General features: G+C 50.3%; 1 protein-coding gene across 3 annotated transcripts in view; it reads right to left on the reverse strand.

Moving 5' to 3' along the window:
* Positions 1 to 13,980, reverse strand: part of TSC22D3 (TSC22 domain family member 3) — a 58,726-nt gene extending 44,746 nt beyond the window's left edge. The window contains exons 1-2 of one of the 3 annotated variants that reach the window (XM_082377505.1): positions 13,853 to 13,980; positions 12,818 to 13,243 (exon numbers count right to left, since the gene is read on the reverse strand). In XM_082377505.1, the coding sequence (XP_082233631.1) occupies positions 12,818 to 13,243; positions 13,853 to 13,947 (521 nt within the window). In that variant the 5' untranslated portion in view covers positions 13,948 to 13,980. Of the gene's footprint in view, positions 1 to 12,817; positions 13,244 to 13,504; positions 13,787 to 13,852 lie in introns of those variants that run through there. The other 2 variants (XM_082377507.1, XM_082377506.1) reach the window with 2 other exon arrangements.
* Positions 13,981 to 14,602: the final 622 nt, after the last annotated feature.

The following is a 14,602-nucleotide window of genomic DNA, read 5'->3' on the forward strand; positions in this document are numbered from 1 at the left end:
TGGTGCTTCTGTAGGTTTCGATCTGTTAAAAATTTTGAAGCTCCCAGCAGCTCGTCCCCCCAACAGGCGGAAGACCAGAAGCCTTCTCAGTCATTTACACCTGAGTGTGAATGAAGAAGGTTCACAGAGCAAGCCTTGACAGGGAGAACGCTTGCCAGACTGGGTTGCGGGTGTTAGCTAACTTTGGGCAGGACAGGGTGTGTGATTGACGGAGCAAGGGGAGGGGTCCGTGAGGGGACTGGTGAGAGAGGGAGATGAGGGAAGTCTGAAGAGGTTTCCTTCTGGTTCCACATATGACTTGCCTAATGATAACGAAGGCTTCCCTTTACTGAGTGCTTCCTCGGAAGGTCCTCTCATTTAACCTTCCCAACCACACTTCCACCATTTTCTACAGGAGGAAACTCAGGTCCAGAGAAGTCACTTGCCAAAGTCACAGAGTCTGTCAATGGTAGTCTTATCAGACTCTTCAGGGGCACACAGTGGCTAATGTCCTTCTCTACTCCTCCTCCAGGAACTTTCAAGGGTGAAGAAGCCCAACCCAGCTCCCCACAAGGGCCAGCACCTCCCACCGCGCCCCCCCCGGGAGAGGAACCGGGGAAAGCAGAGCAGGGGTCCTGCCTCTCTACAATCCTTGCTCCCCCGGTCTCTACAGCCCTGGGCACACCTTGCAGCCAATACTAGAATATACCAGCAAAGGCTCCCACGTTTGAATAGGAGACTGAAGATACAGCATTTTGGAGACATGGTCATTTTGGGGGGCCAGTTTCGAGTGTAATTTTCAGCACATTCGTTCTTTTTTCTCTTCACTGACCTTCATCCTGTTCGTCTGGCAGGTGGTGAGCTCTTCAAAGCCTTTCTGATGACAATTTTCAGCTGATAGGCTATTACGGCCCTTAGAGAATCACTCTGCCTAAATCATGGCTGCTTGATCTTGGCAATGAGAAAATTTCCTCGGGGGTTTGCTCCTATCTGAGGGCCCCAGTGAGCCAGAGGAACTTCAAAATCCACATCTTAGGGTATTAGCAGTGACTGGGTTCATTTTAACTTTCCTTGCTACTGACTTGGGGCAAGAATCCCTCACAGAGGGACACAAGCAGTGCCCAAGGTTTTAATAAGGTGACTTTTCTTTTTGCGGATTTTCTAATCCTGGGGGAAGCCCCCTTAGCCTGTGTTCTCACGGCTTCCTGCACCTTTTCTTCATTATGATCAATTGTAGTGATATGGTTATTTGTGTAATTATTATTTGATATCTGTCTCCACCACTAGATGATTGTAAATTTCCTGCCGCGGGGATCCTGCCTGGTTTGTTGGCTGCCACTTTCTCCCCTGTGTCTGATTTTCATTTGTGTGTGGAAGGAGAAATCTTCCTCTTCCCCATGCACCTGGGGTGGGCAGTCTTATCCCAATGCCCCCCACACTGAGATGCTCCCCAAAATTGTTAGACTGTGGAGGATGGGTGTCCCATTGAAGCTAATTTGGCCAGGAGATAAGGCTGAAGGATGCGGAGGGCACCTAACAGCTCCTTAGTCTATTCTCCCACATGATTCCAGTCCTAGGAGGGTATATGCTAGCTTTCATGACTGTTCTCCAATGGAAATCTCATACACATTTCTATTATGAAAGTATCTTCCTAAAAACACTTTCATCTCTCACACAGGCACTTTCCTTTTCCTTATAAGCACCTACTTCTGACTCCTTTGCTTTCCCCACCTGTTTATCCCCTTCTGTCCATGGTCCTTATAACCAGCCCTCTCACACTTGTATCTAGTTCTTTATTGCTATTGTTACCACCTTCCCCATATTTGTAATAAAACATCCCTTGGTAATTTTGTCTAGCTTCTCTGAATGCTGGTAGGCAGGAAGTTCTTTCTGATATCTAATCGCAATTCTTCATGCTACAGTAGAGGCCTATTTCCTCTTGTTCTGTTCCTAGTGTGGTTTGGAAACAGCTAGTCACCATCTCTGAGTTGTAACTTTTCTTATATTTGAAGATCAACCTCTCTTCTCTCTCTCCACAACCCTCAGGCCCACCCTTAACGTTCCTCTCTGATCAATCATCGTAGCTCCTTTAGCCTGGCTACACAGCTCCCTGAAGTCCCAGGCTTTAGCCCGTTGGCTAAACAAGCCTCTCTTCCCTTCTGCATTCAGGCTGTTTTTCAGCCTGGACAAATTATCTGACATTTGCAGCCCAGAAAATTTACACCCCAGGCCCCAGAAAGGAGTGCAGCCTGAAGCTCTGTGCCCCACTGCCTCTGTACAATGAGAAGCATTCATAACTCAGAAGGAGGCCCACAAAGGGAAAAGAAAACCCAGACGACCCTCCCCATTCTTTTTCTTTATAGTAAATAATTTACAAAAACAAATTTTCCTCCCCATATGCTATACCCACTTTATCACTGGTCCCCAGGGCCAGCCTTTACGCATTTCCATACTGTCATGGACTATTTTTAGCGAAGGATGACGTTAAGTACTAGCTGCCCCGTGGGCTTCAAACTCATCTCTTCCTCTTGTCAGAATGCTGTCAGTCCTCCTCTTTTGGACCTGCTGGCCACTCATGGCCTAGAAATATCTCCAAGAGTGTGAGCAGCTACCTAATGTTATGACTTCAGGGGTTCCTGAGAAAGTCTCTGTCTAAACATGTCTCCTTTGGCTTGGGTCTGATGATTAGAATTTCAGCAATAGAGATTCATTTCTTTAGCTCAATATCACTTCCTCAGGAAGCCTTGTCTGATCCTTTGTTACACCCTCTGAGAGAAGCTTATTCCTTTTCCCCCTTGGCACATATTTGTAATTATACTTTCATTGGTGTGGCTATTCTGGTTAATGTTCCTCTCCCCCACTCTACTGACTATCCCATAATGGCTGTGACCATGCCTTTTGTGAGTTTCCCACTCTATTCCCAGTGCCTAACAGTGAGCCTGTTACATGCAAGGCATGCAAGAATTTGTTGTTGCAATATTTGTTGTTGACTGAATCTGTTCATGAACTTAAATGTGAATTCTCCAGAGCACGGATGGGAAAGGGTGTGGGCGTGGACGCCCAGGACACTAGCTCGGGGAGAAGGCCCCAGAAAGTAAGGTGCTGACCATAGCAGCATCCTCCTTCCCCAGATGCTCTGAGGCTGGTTCCTTTTTGCTGCTCCAGCTCCCTCTCCTTTCCCGTCAGCTTGAGGCTTCCCTCCTTCCTCAGCCCAACCCCAGGACCTTCATTTATAGGGCACCTGGGAAAGAAGGGTTTGACCAAAGTATAAGCGAGGCTAAAATGACACCCTGTGGGGCCTCCACCGACTTTTTTCCAGAGAGATTTGGGCAAAAGGTATATATATTATCAGGGCAGCACCTTGGCACGCCCCTGGTTCTGTCACCGCCCCCCCCTTAGAAGGGGCCTGGTGGAGACTGAGGCCAGAGGTGCACAGATGCGAAGCCATACTCCCAGGCTCCTCTGGTGCCCACCCTCAACTGCACTCCCAAGCTCAACGCTCCTGGTTCTGATGAGCTTTCCACGAGCATCCACGAGAGGTGCCTTCCTGCTCCCGGGCCCTGAAGGCCTCCACCTATCCAAGCCTAGCTAGGTCTCTGAGGGGAGGCTACTAGGGGCCAGCTTGCCCCGAGTCAGAGAGGGGCCATGAGAGGAGGGCCAGAGCAGGCCTCTCCTTCCTGAAGCTGGGTGACTCTGGGTTTCAGCCCAGGAAGAATGGAAAGTGTTCCTCGCTGTCCCCACCCCAGCCAGCTCGTTCTGACCCATGAGCCCCGCTGGACTGGCAAGGTTTCCCTTCCCGCTCCCAACTAGGGAGCCCTACAGCTCTTCCCACCGGGCCAGAACCAATCCATTCTTTAAGGCCCTGCTGGAAGCCACAGCCATAAAGAGACTCTCCTTTCCTAGTCTGCTTTGGCATCGCCTAAGCTCCGGACTTGCGGATCCAGGGAACAGCAAGCTTGAGGCCTTTCCCTCAAGGAGCAGAAGCCCCAGTGTGGCCTGCGGTGGCTCCGGTGGAACTGCTTTGTTCCCCGCCGGCCTTGGGATGCAGCTCTATCACTCTCAGCTCCCCGCAGCCCAGCCCGTGCCTCTGCTGCCTCCCTTCTGTGTCCTCTACAGTGCTTAGCGGGGTAGACATTCAATAAATCTGCAGTAGGCACTAGATAAATAGCAGGCCCCTGGTCGATAAATGATGGATTGATTAACTGAAGTGCCTGGTCACTCAGTGCAGGGCCTGAGTTCGTTCATTTTCCTGTGCACCTGGGAAAGGCAGAGTATATTGCCTTAAAACTGGGCAGGGTTTTTCTTATTCTTTTTTCTTTGTTTCTTTTTTTTACTGCAACTGACTATGAACTGAAAGGGTGAGGAGACAGGGAGAAGTGAAGGGCTGGAGGCCTGGGAGGGGCCTCAAGGAAGGGAAATTCTGCACCTCCACCTCAGCCCCTGCCCCCAGTGTTCACCGGATTCAGGGAACTTGGGGTCCCTAGCTCTCCTGAGCCCTGAGATGGTGGTCTTGGCTTGTCTGAGGATTCATGAGTCTGAGATTTAGATACAAATCATACCTGCTGGTAGTTCCCAATGCCACCTTTTTGACTTTATCTCCCTGTTTCTTCCTCTTTTTCTCAGACAGGACAGCAGTGTCCCCAGCTACCCTCAACCTGTGAGCCATTTACCCCCCGGCAACACAGTGTGACAGGCTGGGCAAAGATGAGGAAAGAGAAGAAGAGGACTTATTGGTTTAGTCACAACCTTTGAGCCAATGCACTATTAGATTGATAGGGCTATTGTGCAATGTAGATATTCGAGTAAGCTTATTAGAGAAATACGTCATAGAATTCAGCAAGCCCCAGTTCACTGGGGGCTCAGTTGCACCAAACCGGTAATGCAATTTTCTGAACAGGCTAGGAAGAGAGCTAAGTATCACTGTGAATTCAGACCAGCCTGGGGACTTTTAGACTTTGTGGAGAATGGATTGGGAATTGGCTTAGGCCTTCCTTTAAAAAGTTCCTCCAGCTTCCGCTAAACCCTTCTCCCTAAAGTCTCCAGAACAGTACCTGAACCAACAAGCAGATACAAAAGGAAGAAGAAATTCTGACACCTGTTTTGGCACCCCTCCAGATGCAACAGGCTGACTCTTTAGCACCGTACCATCAGGTGATAGCAGGAGATGCCACCCGCCCCCCAAAAACACCCCAAACCACACTAAGCCCACAGCAGCTCTCCTGCCTGGTTACGTCTGCTGCTGAGTATGGGGGCTCAGGAGGGAATCGCCTTCACAGCCTGGCACTTGGCTCTGAGCAGATGCTGGCCTGACACTAGGGAGAGCGGGCTGTCCTTTTGGAAGTGTAGTGAGCTCTACTTAGACCCCCATCAGGCTTCTGAATGCCTGGCCCCAGGGAAGCCTGCCACTGAGCAAGCAGAAGCTTGATGCCTCAGGAACCTGGCTCTGTTACATAAGGCACTACGCGAGCTATGAGTCAGGGACCTCAGGCTGGCCCAGGCCCAGCCTAGTCTGGGAGTGAGACTAAAAGGGAGGTGTGTGTGTGTGTGTGTGTGTGTGTGTGTGTGTGTGTGTGTGTGTGTGGTGTAAGCCAGGAAGGAGCCGCTGGAACCACTTCCCTTCCTCTCACTTCTCACCCCCTTCTTCCTCAGGGATAGCTGTAGCCAATCACTGGCCTAGAAAGCTCAGAGCGGGAATCCTGGCCAGACCCTAAGCTGTGAGCAGCTGCTCTCCATCTCCCCTGAAGAGAAGACAAGAGGAAGTAGGTTGAATACCCAAGGCTGTTTCGTGAGTAAATTCTTCCTTCGAGGAAGGATGGGGAAGGTCCCTGTGGGGCTTTGTCCACAGGCAGGGGCCTGATTTCAGGCTGGGTCTATTTGAGGAAAGTGGCTCCCAGGGGAGGAAGGCTGATAGCGTGCCTGGGGCATCACTGACCAAGCATGCTTCTAGTTCTTGTTTCCCCCTGGGCTAGTGTCTGCACATTGGGAAGCTTCCCAGTCAGTCTTCATGCTGGCTGGGATCTCACACCTCTTAAACTCTTTCCAAAAGAGCAGTAGCTACTTTGGGGCAGGGATTTCCAGCTAGAAGGTACAAGTGGATTAGACTTGCCTGTAGAGAAGATTCCCTCCTGCCTGGATTAGCATTTGAAAAAGCTTGTTTTGTATTCTCCAAGACCCTGTCTTATCACTGCTCTGACTCCTTCGCTAAGCTGGATTTCGGTATGGTACATGGTAGCTTCCATAAGCCATTTCCCTGCCCTGACTCCTCAACAAACCTGCTTTGAGGCTGGGATCTATCCTTCAGGCCTTCACAGAGATCCCATTAGCCCACAGGGTCGTGCTCTGCCAAAGCTGCGGCCCCACAGCGAAGCCCTAACCCTTGTCCCATTACTGCAAGCATTGGGACAGCACATGTCCTGGGCCATTATTGCCTTCTTCATCTAAAAGGGAAATTTCATCTTTTTTGACCCCTGTGGTCAAGGAATGCTCTCCCTTGAGTGCACTGAGCACACAGATGCCCCAGCAAATGGGTCCAAGCTTCGGGCCCACTCAGCACGTTGGCTTCTCCAGGGGTAGAGAGACTATTGCATGACACCAACCAATTTGTTATGTAAGCCCAGCCAGCCATGGCAGATTATGGCTTTGTAGTTATCTTGAGGGATGCCTTACATAAGAGGAGAAAGTTCAGGTAGGAGCAGAATCGTGATGAGCAAACACCATGCAATGGCCACCACCAGGTGCAGAGATGGCCGACCTTATTCCTCTCAACCAGCCCACAAGGTGCGGGCAATGCTCTGCTGGGCTCCATCACTCAGGGGACCTGGAGACCCCTGCAGCTGTGGCCAGACAATCCATCTCCTTTTCCCCAGACTTCCTGGCCTTCAGGACCTGTTATGGAAAGGAGCCAAAACTCTACCTGGAATTGGGAGCTTGTTAGTTTATCTGGAAGTGCAAATATAAGCAGGATTGTTAACCTTCTCTTCAGGCTGGGAGGGGAAATAAGGTCACCCTGGAAAGAGTTACTTTCTGAGATGTGGGCTCACATGGGTCCATTCCTGACAAACCAGAGGCGGAGGAGGTGAAATTTGTGTTCTGTTCTTGCCACATTTCTTGAAGAGCACGAGCATTCCATCCAGACCTCGCGAGCTCCGTGCTGCCCAGAGCCCCACACTGCAGCAGGCCTTTCAAGGACTCCGGCCCGTCTCTCTGCTTCTCTTCTCCAAACTTGGCTTTCCCATGTTCCATTCCCATAGAACCCTACTCCCAGTGAGCTGTCGCCCCAGGGAAAATTCTGATAAACCTATCCACACAAAGTGGTTAATGACAAGCGAAGCTATTACATGTTACTCTTTTAAAAAGGAAATCCTCAGTAGTAAACCCCGGTAGACCCTGGCCATTCATTAGAGAGACACGCTCAAACTTTTGCCAGTTCCTAATTCATGAGCATCCTGAAATCACATCATTTCCCTCATATGACTTCTACTATTTCTGTTGTTTTGTTAAACTTCTTAGCTTTCTTTTTACTGTGATCGCTAGCACTAGCCGTTGACTCAGGGAGGGGGTGTTCTCCCCAAAGAAGTAGACATTCACTCATTTCATGGGCATTACTACACTTGAATGGATTGACTAAGAGTAGAGGACCAAAAACCTGAGTTGAAAAGTAGGTGCTGGGCAACTCCACTCCTAGGTAGAGACCCAAAAGAATTGAAAGAAGGGACTCAGAAAGATACGTGTACACCAATGTCCAAAGCAGCGTTCTTCACCAGAACCAACAGGTAGAAAGAACCCAAGTGTCCGCGGACAGATGAATGGATTAAACAAAATGTGGTGTATCCATACAATGGAATATGATTCAGTCATAAAAAGCAATGAAGTACTGATACATGGATGGACCTTGAAAACATTACGCTAAGTGAACGAAGCCAGACACAAAAGGGCACATATTGTATGATTCCACTTATACGAAATATCTAGAATAGGCAAATTCGTAGAGACAGAAAGTAGAATAGAGGTTACCAGGGACTGGGTGGGGGAGGGGAGAATAGGGAGTTATTTAATAGGTACAGAGTTTCTGTTTGGGATGATGACAAAGTTCTGGAAATGGATAATGGTGATGACTGCACCACTGTGAATATACCTAATGCTACTGAATTGTACACTTAAAAATGGTTAAAATGACAAATTTTATGTTACATATATTTTACTGGTATATATGTACATACTAATATATATATATACTTTATATACATATATAAAACACACACATACGTAATATATATAGTAGCTGCTGGTAGAGCAGTAGGGTCGGTCACTACCCAAAGCCTCTTAGCACATGGAATTCACATCTGTGCCTCAGCAAAAAGGCAGTTTCTTACATATTGAGGTTCTCATGAGGTATACAAACCATGAATGTTAAGTTTGCAAATGCATTTGTGTTTTTAACGGAGAATGTGCCTTAATCCAAGAGTGCCTATTCTTTGTCAGACCACTAGGCACTCAGGAAATAGTTATTTTAAATTAACTCCAGCTAGGGAAGGACTTTCAGAGCTTGATACCAAAAGCAAAAATCACGAAGGCAAAGAATGACAGACTTAACCACACGGAAACCCAAAACCTCTCTACAGCAAAGTACGCCATCCTCAAAATCAAATGGCAAATTAGTTGACAAAGGGTTGCAATCTCTAATTCAGGATTTCTTATGGTGTGGTCCAAATACCACTGCGCTATGGGATAGGAGTTTTAGATGGTACAAGGACAGAAAACTGATCTTAGACTATGAATTTAGGCACTACAGCAGGCAGGTAGGAGAGTTTTGTCCCCCAGATCACACCATGTAAGTGGCTACGTCCTCAGAAATCAGGTCCAGGAATATACATTTATGAAATCATTAGTTTGAAGACGCAGAGAAGCACACATAATTTTTATGCAATTTTTTGTCGGAAGCCTGATCTCTGAATCTACATCTTTCCCTTTACTGTTGTATATTACACCAATAGCGAAGGTTAAATGAATTAGTACACATAAAACAATTAGAAATCTTTGCTATTATTATTTTCTGAGCATCTAAGTGTGGGGACCAGTTGTTGCCAGCTCAGAAGCTTAAAGGTAGACTCCTGGGGCTGTCCGAGCTGGAAGGGAACTCAGATTCAGAGCAGCTCAGATCACATTGGCTGGTGTGCTTGGGGGCTGAAGGCAGAATAGAGCTGATTAAGTAGTTTTGGATAAAATCTCAGAAATAAATTTGAGGTTACAACAACAATGACAACAACAGAGTATGGCAAAAGCTCCCATTCCAGCTTGCTACACCTTACTGATCGGAGAATTAAGGCCCCTCAAATTTCAACTTTACAAGTTTTTTAATAGGCTGTATTTCAATTGGAAATTTTAGCTCTTTGCCCAGCATATTACATCTGCCTCTTAAGTTTTCCAGTTTTAGAAGCATTTTCAAATGATACGATATAGTCCCCTAATAACAGGGTGACCAACCATGCCAGTTTCCCTGGGACTGTCCCAGTTTGACCATTGAAACTCCTGTGTTGGCTGAAAGTCCTGGGATGGTTTGTCACCCGACCTAATAAGGACATTTTAACCATTTGGTTAGTTTCTGGGCTAATATTTACCTCTGCTTAACAATTCTTTCTTCATAGACAATTCTTTAGTGTCTTACTGACCTTAGGTGGAGTCTTGGCTCTGCTCTTCATGGTAAGGCATCGGGCAAGTTATTTAATTTTCCCGAGCCTCAGTTTCCTTCATTAAAAAATGAAGAATGGTGATAACAGTACCCATTTCATTGGGTTGGTGTAAATATTAAATGACGTTATGCAGCTATAGTGCTTAGTACATGCTGTAAACACTCAATAGATGTTAGCTATTAATCTATTATAGTTATTAGTTACCTAACACAAGATTGAAGGGATGGTGTGCAAAACACATCATCTCCCCCCCACCCCAGTAGTTTAGAGGCACCATTTACATACCAACGAGCTACATGCCCATTACCACTGATTCACATGTATATACACAGCACTGTTCATCAGAACTTCTACCAGGCTATTAGAGTTACTGCATGTGGTTCATACCGAAAAAAAAAAAAATCACATTTAAACCTTAATAAGAATTTTCCAAGACTAAAGTTGTAAAATCTTTACAGAGGACCACACCAACAATTAAGCAGTCATCTAGCCAAAAAAAACCCTTTACTGAGTACTGGGTGTATAACTAGAAGCCAAGGGAAAGCCAAGTAAGTGGAAAATATGCCCTACCCTCAAATTGCTTACACTCTTGTGTTCCAAGGAAACCAAGAGCTAAGCTGGGAGCCAGCGACAGGTCAAAGCAGACAAACCAGAGAGAAATCAAGAATATGCCCCACCCTTTCTCCCAAGAATATAGGAGCCCTTGCAGCAGGGGAGTGGGCTGTAGGAGGAGGGGCAGGAAGAGTCGCTTCTCCAGAAGAGACAGCCTTGAAGGTAGACAAATTAGAAGAAAAAGACACCCAGGCAGGAATCTGAAATATCAAATCATTAAATGGAACAGAAGGAAGAATGATGGCTGTGGTATGAAGATAGAAAACCAGGGAATAAATGAAGTAAGAAGAGGAAATTTTCACTCGGGAGAAGACTGTCCAGCTCAGATTTTGGAGAAACCCCGTGACCGGTAATAATGGTCTCCTACTTTGCTAATGAGCATGTCATTCTAGGCAAAACCTCAACCAAATTGAGAATCTCCAATCTCTAAGGTCCCAGTTGTCAAGGCAAATGAGAGAATGCTTTGTCCTGCTATTGTCCCGCTAGAAGCGTTAAGGCCGTTACCACAGGACCCTGTCACTCCCCAGCCTCATGGACGCCTGAGGGCTTGAGTTGCTCCCTCCACCAATGCTCTCAGTCCCCCACCCAACCTGGTAGCATTTCCAGGCTTTGCCAAGAACCAAACGTCAACAAGCAAGTGTCAGTGGAGTAGGTAACAAGGAGGTCTTGCCACTCAAGAAACCCAGACCACCAGAAAGCCTCCCAAGGTGTGGCACAAGCGAACACTGTGATTTCAGGCTTTCAGTCTCACCCCTCATTCGCTTAGGTCTGACCCGCCCAGGCCTCCAACCTAGGAACCAGAGCCGCGGAAGCGTCCCCTCTTATGTGTCATCAAGCCACTTCGGAGCAGTTTCTCTCCCAGCTGAAAGAGTGCAAGTGCTACAGGCGCGCTTTCCAGGTGCCTTGCCACCCCTCCCCCGCTGCCTACGAGCCCAGATCCCAGCAGATTGTTAGGAGCCTATTAGGGCTTTCGCTCGGCAGGGTTGCAGCTGCTATGGTCTGAATACGCTTGTAGTAATCTTTCACCAGAAATGAAGATGCCCTCGAAACCTTTCCCATACACGCGCGTGGTTTCTTGGAGACAATGAGATAAATTGATGCGTAAAGTAAAATAATAGATGAGAAAGGGCTTTGATGGCGTGGAAAATGGCTGAAAATACAACCTGTTATAATAATGCTAATTAAGTCGCTTGTCCCCTCCTGGAACTTCTGGGGCTGAGGAGGCAAACCTGGGCTGAGCACTAAGTGAGGGCAGTTCTTGCCTAGCTTGATGGCTTTTAAAATTTCTTATTTGTGCCTCACTGAAAAGCCATTCAATTATTCAAATATTCTGTGGCAGCTCAAAATTTCTTATTACCTTGTCTGAGCACATTACCTGCCCACAACCTGGCATCTCAGAGCTAGAAGGAACCTTAGAGACCAGAGAGGTCAGGCGACTTGCTCAGGTTCACACAGGGAAGTAGAGCCATAACTTGTACTACAACCCAGGTCTCCCACAGCGGGGTTTCTCTTTCTCTTACATAACCTGTGATGTTGAGAAAGAAGAAAATCCGCCCGCTCGCAGGCACGGACGCGCACGCACGCGCGTGCACACACACACACACACCAGTGCCCTGTTCCTATGGCTCTAAGAACACCAAACCCACCACTGGGTTTCCTGAAGTTGCCTCCCCTGCCTCAAAATTGCCTCAGTTGTCCCCGCAAGACTGGCTCTTACCAGAGTGTCTCAGACTGGAGGACTGTAGCCACCTTTGGTCTTCCCATTGTGTTTCTCTCCTTCCCTCTCTCTTCCTTGCCCTTCAGCAAGATTTCTAGAAAGTCTCACCCGCACTCCAACACACGCCTGCTATGACATGGATCATCCACCCTCCTGTCCTTAGGATGCTCTTTGGGGCTGCTTTTAGCCTTCATTGGAAATTGAAGGCTGTGATCCATGGAGGAGGTGCAGGGTCCCGCCCCATCCGGAGTTTCAAGAAATTCTCACAGGTCTCTAATTTTTCCTATCCCCCCCCCCACCCCCGCCTCTCCTCCACACCAGCAGCAGCTTAATTTGTCTCGACATTTTGCTTGCCCTCATCCTCAGTCAGGGCCACTCAGTAATTTAAAAGCCCTTGCAGTTTCCATCTGAGTTTGCATAGTTGGAAATGGGCTTTTTGATAAGGGTGGGACTCAGATCCCAAGAGCATCCCGTGGCAGATTCTCCAAAGTGGCTGTAGAAAAGTGGGCATTTGGGGAGAAAGTGCCTCCAGCTACACCTGAACCATCTAGGACTCTGTCCACCTTCTGGGCTCCAGCATCTCCCTAGGAAGGACTCTGCAGGCACCTTTCAAAACAGGGCTCCCACCTGCCAGGCTTCCCCTCAGCCGTACAGGAATCCAGGTAGCCTCAGGGTCCGGTCGTGGCAGCCCGGGAGCCCGACCCCCCCCTTCAGTGCCCCTCTTGGCCTTCCCGGTTGCCCCTTTCTGTCAGAGGGACGGGTCCAGCCGAGGCGGATGCGAGCCGGGTCCGTGTGCCCACCCGCGTGCCCTGCCACCCACCTGTGGAAGAAGAGCAGGATGGAGAGCATGGTCTGGTCGATGTTTCGGTTGCAGATGCCCTCGTTGATCAGGTAGCAGGGGTCCCGCAGCACGGGCTCTAGCGAATCCTGCCGCATTATGCTGTTGAGCTTGTCGGTGTTGAGGTTCTCGAAGATCAGCTTCTCCTGCAGCTGCCGAAAGTTGCTCACGGTGGGCCTGCCCGGGTTGTTGTTGTCCCCGCTGCTGTCGCGCTGGAGCCTGCTCCGGTGGGCCAGGTCCAGGCAGCAGTTGCAGCAGTCGAGGCCGACAGGTGAGCGGCAGTCGGGCTTGGGCTGGGCCATATTCTCCGCCTCGGGGGCCGCCTGGCCCGCGAGGCCAGGGGCGGCCGGCAGGTGCGCGCCCGCCGGGCCGGCCTGAGGAGACTCCAGGGTGTCTGGGACAGACAAGCTGTGAGGAGAAGAGTTGGAAATGAGCGCCGAGAGCCGGCCACCCTCGGCTCGGCCCCCTTCTGGCTGCGCCGCTCGGGGTGCGAATAGAAACAGCTGGACAAACAGCTCTGAGCGGATCCTTCGGGCTCACTTCCTCCTCTTCCTCCTCCTCTCCCCCCCCCCACCTCCTCTCCGGGCCGGGGCCGCCCCCCTGAGGTACCACACGAGGCCCCAGAGCCGTCCCAAGTTTCCCAAGTGTAAGCGGGGGCCCGGGGCGGACCTGTGGTAGCAGGAAGGGCGGGCGGCGGGGCAGAGGGAGAGACGGGGCGCGCCCTCGCTCCCTCCCTCCCGGGCTCCCTCCCTCCCTCCCCGGCTCGCGGACTCGCCAGATATCGGGCTCCTCAGGGCTGCGCCGGCGGAGCGATAGCAGGAGCCGAGCGCGAGTGAGCGAGCAAGCGAGCCGCGCGCCAGGAGTCGCCGCGGCGCCGTGACAGAATGCAAATGAACCCCGGGGGGCCGCCGGCCCACGCGAGGCCGCCGCTTCCCCCCGCGTGCTCCCGGGAGCCGGCGCGGTCCTGCCCCGCCCCCAGCCCCGCCCCGCCCCCCGCGCCCGCACGGCTGCCCGCACCCTCGCCTGAGCCGCCGGGAGCTCGGCCCAGCCCTCCCTCCCTCCGCGCGCTCCGCGGCGCCTAAGCTCGGGCTCTCTCGCCGCTTCTGGCGCATCTTCGGCCAGAAATCCCCGAGAGCCGCCGCTCGGGGCAGCCGCGCCACCCCGGTCTCGAGCTCGGCGGGCGGGCCAATGTGCCTGGTCCCACCGCGGACGGGTGCCCCTACAGGAGAGACGCCGCCTTCGAGAAGCGGGGTGGCGGTATGCAGAGAGAGCGGTGGCCCCTGAGGAGAGTCTGAGGGCGCCGGGCGCGCCCCATGAGGACCCAAGACGGGCCTGGAACAAAACTCACAGAAGCACACTCAACTGCTCCTTGGTTTCTCTCCCTTTCTTCTCCCTTCACTCATCTTCCCCTTTTCCCCCACTTACTCTCTCCTGTCTCCTCAGCGCCCCAGCGGAGGTGGTCTCTGAGCTGACTTCGGGGAGTGCCAGCCCCTGAGCGGGCTTCCCGCCGCCCCCGTGCCCTCTGCGTCTCAATCCCCCACCCCCCAGCCTGCCTTCTCTTGGCCCCTCTTCTCCCATTCTTTCTCTCATTTTTCTTTTCCTTTTTTCCTCTTTATTTACTCCTTTCTGCTCTTTCCTTTCTTTCTCGCCCCCTTTTTTATTCCTTTTCTGGATTCCTTTTCTTTATTTCCTCATTTACCCCTTTCCTCCCCCATTCCTCTTTTTCTCGCCTTGGTTTCTTTCTTCCCCTTCCTTTCCCTCATTTTA

The sequence above is a fragment of the Balaenoptera borealis genome (genome assembly GCF_965194805.1).
Source record: "Balaenoptera borealis genome assembly, chromosome: X".
Classification (NCBI taxonomy): domain Eukaryota; kingdom Metazoa; phylum Chordata; class Mammalia; order Artiodactyla; family Balaenopteridae; genus Balaenoptera; species Balaenoptera borealis.